Genomic DNA, 12,695 nt, shown 5'->3' on the forward strand with positions numbered 1-12,695 from the left:
GGCTGCAGAGGCTGTGGAGTGGGGACGTTGGGGGAACTTCCTGGGAAAGGCAGATTTGGTTGCTCTCTAAAGACTTCAGAGAAGGAACATGCTGTGTGTCTTAAGCAGCAGATTGAGAGTGTGTACTCCAGTCCTATCAGGATTTAACTAGGCACCCTAAATACATATTTAGTATTTAGCAGCAATTATTAAATACTTATCTACTGTAATTTAATTTTCTTTTAAGGAAGCTCTGTAGTTACCACTGGATCTCCTAGTAGAACTGTGATGTTAAACTATATAGAAAGTCCAATAAAAATTACTATAAAAGTTTATCTTTTCTTTACATTCACATGTATGTAGTCATCTAAAGCTCCATTTCTATAATAATCCATAGCTAGCCTTTATTAACTGTTTACTCTTTGCCAGGTACTGTGCTGTATTTTGTATGTTCACCTAATCTTCCTAGTAACCTAATTAAATCGTATTGTACACCTATAGATTGGAAAACTGAAGCTTAAAGAGGTTCTGCATCTTGCCTAAAGTTTACCTAAAGATTATAGTACTGGTGAATGGTAAAGCTGGGATTGGAACCCAAGCCAGTCAGAGCACACACTACCCACTAAATGTTATAGCCTTCCTTCACACATAGTCAGACCATGCTTACTTCAGACTTAAATAGCTACGTGTATGTATATAATCTCACAAACTAGTTTATAATTTCTGGGAAGGCAAGAACCAATAATTTTATCTTATTTTTGGAACCCTTCTCCATTGTTCCCAGCATAGCATGGGTGCTTTAAACATACGTATGAGTTGAATCAGAGAGTAAACCATCTAGTTCCTCTTAATAATTTAGGCTGAATATACAACATACACACACCAGTTATTCCTTCAAGTTCTAGGATACTATATCATTAAGTCTAAGGTTAACAACCACTCTTTTTGAATTGTTGTAAATGGTTTATTCTGCAATAGTTACTCCATGCAGTGGGGATAATTGAACCTCAAAGACTCAGTGACCACCAGTTGCTTGATAAAAGTTTTTTCTCATGTTGATCTCTCCACAGGACTTACTTAAAAACAAAGTAACAGACATTCCATTTAAGGAAACCTGTTGAAGCCTTTTGTGCAAAATCTAATGTTTTCTGATTATAGAGTTATAAGTTTGGAAAATTGAGATAAATCACAGTTACTAACTTTTGTCTCTTTTATATATATTCAGGTTTTGTGGGTCTCTTTAATCTGCTGCTCTTATGGCCAGGTTTCTTTTTACTTCATTATACTGGATTTGAGGACTTTGAGTTTCCCAATAAAGTGGTACTGATGTGCATTATCATTAATGGCCTTATTGGAACAGTTCTCTCAGAGTTCCTGTGGTTGTGGTATGTACTGTTTATTACCCTGTGATTTATTAGTTACGAGTTTATTGACCTTTGGCTAGTTTCAGCATTTGTATTTCTTCTATCTTCTGACGACCCCTCCTGTGCACCTTCCACCCCACATACTTACCACTTAATAGAGTAGTTCCATTAGAGCGGGAGCTGTGTGTTGTGTTTTAACTTCTGTGTACTCATTGCATAGAGTAGTGGCTTGTACATAGAAGGAGCTCATAAGTATTTGTTGAATCAATATATGAATGTGAATGATCTAAATTTGTAAGACTGTTTTAGAAAGTAGAGTATTATGCTAATTAAAGGCATTGTTATCTAATGGACATCCACACTTAGGTGCATATCCCAGGTAGAAATACGTGAGTCCTAAGTGAGAATCTAGGGGATTTTGCTTATTCAAGAGACTTTGGAATGTCTGGTTGTTCATAGACTTTTTTGTTTTGTTGATTCTTAAGGCTTTTCATTTGGGTTAGGCAGATATGTAAACCCTGAACTCTGATTAACTTGAGATTTTTAGCATACTTTGATATATTGTAATATCAAATATGTGGATATGTGACAATGATCTTAAAGTAGTTTGAAGGTGATATCACATATGGAGTTTAAGAAAGCTTTCAAATATAGCGCTTGATAACTTAGTCCTGTTTCCATCTAATAGGAACTTAAAAAGAAACAGAAATTGTACTTAAACTCTGAAATGAATTTTATTATATGCCAGTGAAGACTACTGACTAGTGTTCCTTTGTAAAAGACTGCATCAGAAATAGCCTTTCCATGAAGTCTTCCTTAATGCTCTCTGCCTACACTTCTCTCCCCTCGCCAATGAAGGAAATACCTCTATTTTCTTCATATCTTCCACACTCACTGCCTTTCAAGTAGTATTTAAAGATTTACTTTATATTGTAGTAATTTATGTAATTATCTTATATTCCTTTGCTGATCTGAAACTCTTTGATATCAAAGTCCATTTGCTCACTGTGTTCCAATTATTTTAGGCGCTTATTTTTTTTAACCAAAAAGTATTACATACTTGATTTGATATATATATTGATATGTATCTTATGTCTCTTGTTCTTTTGTTCTATCCCTTCTTTTGTTCTGTCATTTCTCTTGCCTCTCTCCACTCCTGGTTCCTTCCTGGCAGATAGAACTACTACCTGGTAGTGTTTTGATTGAACTTAGTTGAACTGCAAGGAATTGTTGATTTTCAACCATTTCTGATGGCAGTTTTATAGGGTTCAACCCAGTGAACCATATGCTTTAAATAATTATTCACTCACTGTATTTTAATACAAATTTGTATTCTCTACTTGTCTAAGTTTAGTTTAAATCAAAGCAAGGAATTTTTATGTATTTGAAAGAAATAACAATTTTGGGGGGGTATTAGACTAGAAAAGTTGTTAGTATGGTTCCTATTACGTTGAGACTCAGTAAACGTGGACTGCCACTTACAAATATTAAAATACTCATTCTTTGTCGAGAGCTTTGTATTTTTAATGAACATGTACAATTGAGTTTTATTATATTCAGCAGAATTTAATGTAGGCTTTGAGGATGAATAAATAAGAGTTGTGACATATGCAATCTTTCTGTTATGTGAGCTTTCTGAGTTTGCTTCCTTGGAAAATTTTACATTTAAAGAAATAATAAATAACATGTTTTAGAATTTTTTTGTATTTAACTTTTTTGAAATTTAAAGAGTAATAATATACCAAAGTGTACAAAATGATTACAATAAAAGATAATCTCCCTTCTACCCAATTTTCATACCTTTTCCCCAGAGGCAACCAAGATTAACTTCTAAGCCTTCTACAAAATTGTCCATAGATACCAGTTTCTTAATCCTACCCCTTCCTACTGGATTTACTTTTAACATACAAACGGGAGCATACTATGGATATGGCTTGTGTACTCAATATGATACTTTTCTTCATTTTCCCCTTCAACTAGACAAAATTATATGCAGTTGGTATTTCAGAATTTGATACCCATATTGATAGTTCAAGGTGAAAATAGAGCTTAGGTTTTGGTTAGGACAGTTGCTAGAAAAATGGAAAATAGCAAGGAAATAGCCGTAAAAACTATTCAGTTTTTTATTATTATTATTAAGCCAAACCAAAAGAGCAATACACATCTAAAGACTATTTCAGTTTTTGGTGAGGGTGAGATATTTTTGCTTTGATGACAGACTCACCTATTGGCATATTACTTTCTTAAAATCTATCTTGTGAAGTATTCTGAAATTTTAGTACAGCTGTTTCCTTTGTTGGCTAAGTATCATTGTCACAAAACCATAAGAACTCTTGACAGTTTTTTAAAAAATGTTAATAAAAGCTATACATTCAAAGTTGAATAACATCTGTAAGTACTAGAGAGTAGCATAAAGTCTTTTGAAATTTTTATAATTATATATTGGATTTTTAATATTTGAAGATAAATTTTAAGAATCATCTTAGTAACTTTATTTTTTATTATGTCTTAGTCCATCTTAAGTTGTTGTTTTTGCTCCTGATCTCTCTCACCTATATTGCAGGATAGATAGTCTTTGATCATTGTTTTTCTTTAGTTCTTTTACTTTTTTTATGTGGAAATACGAATTTTCTTTTTTTCTTTTTAGGGGCTGCTTTCTTACCTCATCATTGATAGGCACACTTGCACTAAGCCTCACAATACCTCTGTCCATAATAGCCGACATGTGTATGCAAAAGGTAAGGCAAACTATTTATTAGATATTTTAGGTGTATTATTAAAACTGAGCTAATGAAAGTTAAGGAATGTGACTAAATTTTAAGGGAAATGACCATGAGTAATACTTGATGCCTTCTCTTCCAAGGTGTTTTACTACATAGAAATATACAAAGTACCAGAGAAATGGATAATCTGTTGCATCTTTAGCCTTTCTTTTTTTAAATTTAATTTAATTTTATATACATCTTTAGTTTTTCAGTTTTTTTCCTAAATTCTTTTTTTTTTTTTTTTTAATGGAGGTACTGGGGATTGAACCCAGGACCTCATGCTTGCTAAGCATGCACTCTACCACTGAGCTATATCCACCTGCCCTTAATTTCTGAATTAAGGACAATATCTTTATATGTAGTTCTTCAGTTCTGGAGCTGATTCTGTTCTCAACATCCTTTGGTAAGTCAGTGATATGGATGGAGCAGAGGATGTATTTTATCATATAAGTAGTAGTGTTTTGATTTCTAAGTAAACCCCGAAGATTCCTTAACACTATGCTAATATCCCGTGGACGTGAGCAGCATAGGAATAACGTCGTTTCTCAGTGAATGCCCATCTCTCTCTGGGCCTAGCAGGGCAGATGCTCCTTCCCTCTTCTGTGAAGTCCTGGTCTGGATGCGGGTTTCTCGTGATAAATACTGATAACGATAATAATGCTGCAGAAAAGAGAGTCTGGGGCGGGGGGGGGGGGGGAGGTACCGCCCAGCAGCCTGAAGGGAGAAGTTTCTTTAGTGCTGTAGTACCAGGGAGAAAAGAGGTGTGTACCACTGGCTAATGCTGAAAGACGTTGTTTAGTTTTTTTATCACTCATTTCAATATTTGTAAGCTTTTAATGCTAACTAGTAAGTAACAAAATGATGTGTGTGTGTGGTTTGGTTTAATAGAATTTAAAGCTCAAAGGCTTATACTGTGTAGAAGTTATAATCAGATTTTTAAAGCTATTTTTCTTTAGATCTTTGTGCAGTTTTTAGGATAAAGGCATAATACTTTCAGTGATATGTACCCTTTTATTTAAAAAACAATTCTGTGCTGATACTTAATTTTGTTTTATGGTTCAGTAAGTTCTTATTTATTTGTCGTGGTTAAGAATGGAGATCTCCATAATTGAAAATTATCTTACATATATCATGTATTTTCAAAGAATGTGAATATTATAAAATATATATAACACTGAAGTTGTACATCATTAGATTCTCTTGTAGATTTAAATAATACCCGGGTCCTTCCACATCACAGGGTCATAATCTTGACTGTCAACTAGAATTATTCTAGTGAAACTGGGGAAGTGCTGCTTATTAGAGGATTTTGGTAGATGGCTATGTGAATGAACTTTACTATACTGATATTTTGAAAGTATTAGCTTTTTTGCAGATTTGAAAAGTAAGACTTGAAGATGAAATTTAGGGAATTATTTTAAAAAAGAACTGTGGCAGGGGACCTAATTTTATTAAATGATTGTTTTATTTGTTCAAACATTTTAAGAGGAAGAGACACAAGAAAAAAAAAGTATGTATGTGTAATTGATTAAAAAAAGCATAACCAACGGTCTTTTCTTGATTGTCTTCACATCCAGAATTAGGCAATCAGTTAAATGAGTAGGCTGGGCTGTTGGTGGAAATTGAGCGCAGGAAGATACCTTTTGGGAAAAGTAGCAGGGTGTGCCCCAGGGCTGCAATAGAGATGTGATAGTTGAAAGCTACATTCATAGGTTTTTTTGATTCTAATAGCCAAGCATGTTTATATATAGCTTCTGAAATTTTAGCTTTAATCGACAATATTTATTGTGCGCAAAATAGATTTTTTTAAACCTATTGATACTTGGTATAGCAGGAAGCATCCCTGATCATATTCAGCTTTATATTCAGATATATTCAAGAATTAGACTTCTCTGTTTATGTAGGCAACTTTCGTTGTTAATGAATATCTTCATTTTAAAAAAATTGCCTTCATAACTTGTTGGAAATTAAAAATTTTTTATTATGTGGTAACATAAATAACTGCATTGTTAAAAGTGAACTTTGCCTTTAAAAGTCACCTAGGGTTTTACCTACCTTTATAACGTTTGCTTTTATTCAGTTATAAAATAGGTTTGCAGTTGAATATTCATGAAATCATTCTATCAACTATATCCACATTTTTAACTCTCATCACTCATATTTTAAATTCTTTTTCTGTTCTTAGGTCATTTAAGATCATCATGTTTTTTCTAGATTACAGAATATTCTGGCAAAGATTCCAAGAATATGTTATACCGATACTTTGATGGTGGTGTGAAGGCTTTTTAGTACTGAGTGCTCTTTCCTGGGTGTTCTTAGGCTGACAGCCTGTGTGTATGTACCATTATGTACCATACAAGCAGTATGTGCACATTAAATGTTGTCAGTGGTTATTCTTGTGTTACGCATCATGAGTCCCTCATAATAAAAACATTCTCACAAAGCCCCTTTGCTCTGACTAATGGTGCTATGAAATGGAATAGTATATGTTTCCCACCAGAGGGAGTCTTACCTTTGATTCTAATCCTTGGTTGTTTTTTTTTTAACATTTAAAGAGGGCAAGCACAGGCAAACACTTTCTTCCCTATTTTAAAGAGAGGACTTACATTTTAGTCATTATTTTGGAAGCAGACCACCAGTGTATTGAGTCTCAGTTGTCAATCAGTGCAGGCTTTCTTGGCAATTGTTTTTCTTCCTTTGTTGAATCTAGATGGTACAGGTAAACTAGTGAAAGGAAAGAGTGTTTTTTGGGTTTTTTTTTTTTTTTTGGTAACTTTCTGGCATCTCATTATTTTTAATTTTCTTGACAACCCTGATAAAATGGTGGATCGGAGGGTCGGGCTTGGTGATCCAAGGACTTCTCACCCTCGCTGCTGAGGCTCCGCCTGCTGCCTCTCTTCTCAGTTTTCCTAGGAAAAGTATTTCTATTTGTAGACTTTATTTTACTTTGTCATGATTTCCTTTTGAATCTTTTTCATTTGTTGCTAGATAATCAAGCTATATTTCATCAATAAAAGGTTTGCAAAAGTTTCACTTAGGAGTTTTATGTCTTAAGAAAAGAGCTGTAACATAACACAACATATCACAGAATAGCATAACCTCGTTTTTAAAATGGGAATTTTGGAAGATGACTTCAGAAACTGAACAGGAAGCATCAACTTGAGAATTGGCAGTAAGCAGTAAAGAAAAAAATGGGCAACGTGATGTGTAAGACAAAAGCTTAAAATTTCATAGTTCTGGTTCCGATGTACATTGACTAATAAGTGAAAAGCATGCCTTTCCTTTAGGCTGTATTTCAAGAGAGAAGTATTTTTGTAGGTAATTTAAGCAAGTGGTTAGTATGTCGAAGTCCTGAATCTTAATATGTAATAATAATATATTTAATATATTGTCAATGCTTAGTATTATTTTCTCGTTTTACTTTATTCCTGAAAGTTTTCACAAATGGAAAACTTATGTTCAAGGGGAAATTGTCTTATTGTTAATTGTGGGGTTTTTCTTCCTATCTCTTATTTTTAGGTGCAGTTTTCTTGGTTATTTTTTGCAGGCGCTATCCCTGTATTTTTTTCATTTTTTATTGTAACTCTTCTATGCCATTATAATAATTGGGATCCTGTGATGGTAGGAATCAGAAGGATTTTTGCCTTTATATGCAGGAAACATCGAATTCAGAGGTAGGTTAAGCTCCCGTTTAAATTGTTGGAAAATAATATTTGCTGAGTAAATCGGGAATCATGTCATGCTGGCCTAGCTGTTAGCGATTCTGTGAAGAATTACTAAAATTTTATATATACAATGTCAGATAAAATGATTTGTTCAGATTCTATGGGTGATAAGATAGTTCCTTCATAATTGCTTTTTTTTAAAAGTTTTGATTCATAGGTGAAACCAAAGTGCTTACTATTTTGTTGTAATGAATTTAAATGTAGAAAATGTTTATTGGTTTGAACAAAATTCATAATGAAATATGATAACATTGCCTCAAACTTTTTCTTTTTTCAATTTCTTTCTTTTTAAGAGAGAAAGCTTTTTATGTTCTACTTTTTAAAAAAACTCGGGATAATTTGTTTAGAAATCTTGCCCTAGTCTTAGTTTTGACCTCAAGCCTCAGCCAGTGGAATAAATCATTTTTAAGAGTTCCTTTCAGCTCTAAAGTTTTCCTTAACTACTGCCTTTTTTTTTTTTTAAGGGTTCCAGAAGATAGTGAACAATGTGAGAGTCTCATTCCTATGCACGGTGTTTCTCAGGAGGATGGAGCTAGTTAGCTGTTGTCTGTAGTCCAGGTTTGTATGTTGGCTGGCGTTAGTGTTGAGTAAGGTTCTAATTCTTATGCTGCTCAAATACAGAACTGATTTTCTGTAATTAGTCATTTGAGAGGCAGTTTAGCCAGAGGCTAAGGGAGTCCACTCTGAAGTCAGACTGCCTGGGATCCAATTTCCGCTTCTCTGTGTACTAGCTTGTGACCCTATGCAAGGTTCTTAACCTCATTGTGCCTCAGTTTTCTTATTTGTGAAATAGGGTTGCAGTAAAATACGCCTCACAAAGTTGTGAGAAGTACTAAATACTTGGTAGGTTTAAAATACAAACAATATAGTACCTGACTCAAATTAAATGATTCCCAAGTTTTTGTTGTTGTTTTTTGAAAAGGAAAAAGTAAAATTATCTTCATTTGCAGATTGCACAATTATATTTAGAAATTCTAGGGGATTTACAAAAAGATTACTGGAGTGAGTTTAGCAAGGTTACAGATACAGTGTCAATATATAGAATATCTTCCTAATCCTTCTATATGTAGCAGTGAACAATAATTAAATGAAATTAAGAAAAATTATTCCATAAGCAATAGACTTTATTAAAAATACTTACAGATACATTTAAGAGACATTGTGCAAGACCTGTAGATGGAAAACAAAAACAATTCAGAGAAAAATTTAGAGATTTAAACAAATGCTGAAATATAATAATGTATTCATGGACTGAATAACTCAACCCGTTAAGACCTACTATTAAGAAGTCAGTTGTCCCTAAATTGATCTATAGATTGAATGCAATCCAATCAATATTCTAATAGGCTTTCTTGCAGAAATTGGCAAGATGATGCCATCAAATAATCAAAGCAATTTAAAAATTTTTAGCTACTGCTTTTTTAAAATTGATGTGTAATTGACCTACAACACTATATTAAATCCAGGTATACACATAGTGATTTTGGTATTTCTCTGCATTACAAAATGATCACCACAAGTGAACCCAAGTTTTAACTATTACTTAGACTCATGCTTAGGGTAATCATTTTATTTAATGATATACTTTAGAAAAATATTTTTTTCCCTGAGTATAAATTTAAGAAAAAAATGTAGTAGTTTGGTGTATATCCAGTCATTTCTCTATGCATGTGTGTGTATTTACCTTAACTGGCACAATATATATCCTGATTCTCTAACTATGCTTTTCACTTAACAATGTTTCAAGAACATTTCCACATTTTTTTTGAATTTTAAGAGATAGTGTCTTTTGTATTTCTTACATGACAGTACATGATAGTTTGTGTTTCTCTTAATGCGTGCTTGAAATATATCCAACACATATTTTTGTTAGGTACAAAAGCAAATTCTTTTAGGGTGAGGGATCACAATAAATTACTGAAATTCTGTAGATTCTGGTCACTTTCTCCTGAGATAACTTTAGACAATTTATATTGAAATGTTTCCTGATTACAACTGGGCTTCCTCTCCACATCCAGAACATTGAACAACTTCTCTCAACTCTTTGCACTCAAATTGGCTATGAAGCTTAAGCTTATCTTCATGGTAAATTCACTTCTAACCTAAGACTGTTTGGCTTAGTTTTGTGTTTTTCTTTGATTGGTTATTTTTTATTCTAGTTTTTACTGTTATGATGGCTATACATGCACATAGTTGGAAGGTTAGAGTTTTGCAAGATTTCTTACACAATGTAGCTTTCCCCTGCCCTGCCTATATTGCTTTCATTCTTTTCCTGCCCTGAGAAGACACTTTAGTAACTCTTCATCCATTCTTTTGATATCTTCCTCCCCATCTAAGTACCACGATTATACTTCTGTTTCTTATTTCTCAGTTTCAGGCGCCTTCAGTTGATTTTCCCACTGTGGTACATGAGGAGAGGTTATTTGCAATTTCCCCTCCTCTGCTCCCACCCAGCTTGCCTGCTTTGCAACCCTGTATCATTCCTACATCCTCATCATCCCGGTACAGTTATCCTGTGGTCTTGGATGGACATGTAATCAGTGTTTACATGGTTATGACCATGTAAATATTACTTTTACCTGAGCCATGTAGGATTGTGCCTGGCATTTCCCCAGTCCAGAAACCCTCTCTTAATATTCTTTTTAGAGAATAAACCTCAGATCTCCTGAAATAAAGAGGTACTTGATCAGCTGTGAAAAGTGAGGGGGGGATATCTGAATGTCCAAGTGCTTCTTCTATAAACTTTGTACCGATCTGCCTATTTTTAGTTGTTTCCTTACTCCTCCTTACAGAGATATCTGATTGTATATCTTCATTGCTACTTAAGAGCTGCTATTTTCTTGTCTGTTCTTCTCTTTGTCCATGTGGTTTATTCCTTAAAAACAAATCTCTTTATTGTCTTTTGAGGCTTTGGGGACAGAGTAGAACTAAATATGTATTTTATGTCATATTTAATTTTTTTTAATGCAAATACATACTCTTTAAAGCTTTTTATACTATAATCTATGCATTTTCCCTCCCTAGTATACTGGGCATTATTCTGATCCTCACACTCATACCCACCCTCACCTAGATATCTTTGGAAGTGAGTGCTGAATAAAGGGGAGATAGAGAAGACTAAAGGAGATAAACTCCAGTAGAGTAGAATAAAGTAGGGCAGGTTGGGCAGGAGTCAGCCTCAACAAGGCTAATGGTGGAATTGAATGAAACTGTTACTGTGTGATCTTGAAGTAGTATTGGATGTCAGCCTTTGACAGTGCTGTAGAACTCACTTTCATGAGTTCTCAGTACTCACCTCAAGTTCTAGTATCTGATTATTAACTATGTATGGTGTTTGATATATATACATATATCAATGTTAAGATAATCTGCTTTTGAAAATAGAAACTATAGAAAACTAAAGCTATGACAGTTGAAATCTAATGGTGATTGTGTTTGTTTTATTTTTTAGCTTGATACTGGAACAATATACAGCGAAGAGACAATCTCTGGCAAGTTTTTGTAGAAAAATGTTTCAGTGCCTAGTCTGAAAAATAACAGTTTCAGTTCTTTGGAACTCTAAAATATATTTTCCTCATATCTGATTTCTTCATTTTCATAATGAAGTACTTTGCTGTGTAGCTGTGTACATATCACTACAGTTATAGGAAGTTTCAGTCTACAGTCCATCTAAAGGACCAACCTGCCTTACACATCTCAAGGAATTCAGCTGATGAAATAATTTGAATTAATCAAGGAATAAAATTTTAATGTTCTGGAGACTTTATTTTCACATATGATTTGTTAAATGCTAGACTATATTATGAAAATGTTTTCAAGAAATCATTTACCTATATAGATCAATGTTTCTTACAGGTAAAATGTTAAAATAAGCTGCCTATAATAGGTATGGATTACTTTTTTGAGTTTTGTAGAATATTACAAATTAACAACACAAAGTGTTTAATTTATGCAACAAATATGTTCACGCAAATTTGAACTTTAGAAAGAACTGATATTTGACAAGAAATCTGGATCATTTACACTACATATACTGTATTTTCCTTTCATAGCATTAGGTGCCTTGTACTTTAAACCTGTGACAAACCGTGACAGATTTTTAAAGGAGAAGTATTATTGTAAAATAAAGAATTATGTATTTCTAAAGGCTGAATTGCTGTAAATTTAATTGATAAAGCTCTGCTTATTTAGAGTTTTGAAAAAAATTCTCTAAACATTTTCATAATGGAATGATGTAAATTGAAGTGATAAAGGGTATTATTAAAATAAAGTGTTTATATATATGTGTGTATTATAGACCTATCAATTGGTATCTGATTTTTTTTCACATATAAGTGTGCAATATTATTCTAGAACTGGATGCCGTGTCTTTAAATAATTTTAGTTTTCTTAAATAAATTTTTCTGGTTAATAACCAAAGAAGGAAGGTGAGAAGAAATTCTACTTTTATTAAAAATTACATTTGAATTTTTCCTTTACCAAGTTAAAATATAAAACATTCTTACAAGTTTAACTTACATAAGTTAATAAGTTTATAAGTTTAACTCTTAAACTTAGGTCTTTTGTGTGTCCTTATTGTGAACTCTATTCACTGTAGACTTCAGAGAATGAATATATGTCTCAGGATTCTTCCAGGCTTTTGACTAATTAGAACCCATTTCCTTTTCAAGATTTGTGGCAGTAGATCATGTCTCTTCAGGATTTTTAACAAATCTGATTTTTAACAGTTCCCTGTGTAGTATTTAGCTTCAGCTTGTCTTACTCACATTCTTAAAATTGCTTTGGTGTTACTGTAAGTCTAAAATGAAGTTTATCCATCTTTCTGCTTGTCCTTTTATATTATATTAATTTAAAAGATTGTT

The 12,695-nt window shown here is 33.0% G+C and overlaps 1 protein-coding gene across 4 annotated transcripts in view; it reads left to right on the forward strand.

The window, feature by feature from the left end:
* Positions 1-12,116, forward strand: part of SLC35F5 (solute carrier family 35 member F5) — a 32,777-nt gene extending 20,661 nt beyond the window's left edge. For all 4 annotated transcript variants that reach the window (XM_031451291.2, XM_031451289.2, XM_031451290.2 and 1 more), the window contains 5 exons: positions 1,205-1,364; positions 3,991-4,081; positions 7,628-7,782; positions 8,298-8,391; positions 11,285-12,116. In XM_031451291.2, coding sequence (XP_031307151.1) covers positions 1,205-1,364; positions 3,991-4,081; positions 7,628-7,782; positions 8,298-8,373 — 482 coding nt within the window. In that variant the 3' untranslated portion in view covers positions 8,374-8,391; positions 11,285-12,116. The remainder of the gene's footprint in view (positions 1-1,204; positions 1,365-3,990; positions 4,082-7,627; positions 7,783-8,297; positions 8,392-11,284) is intronic.
* Positions 12,117-12,695: the final 579 nt, after the last annotated feature.

The sequence above is a fragment of the Camelus dromedarius genome, chromosome 4, assembly GCF_036321535.1.
Source record: "Camelus dromedarius isolate mCamDro1 chromosome 4, mCamDro1.pat, whole genome shotgun sequence".
NCBI lineage: Eukaryota > Metazoa > Chordata > Mammalia > Artiodactyla > Camelidae > Camelus > Camelus dromedarius.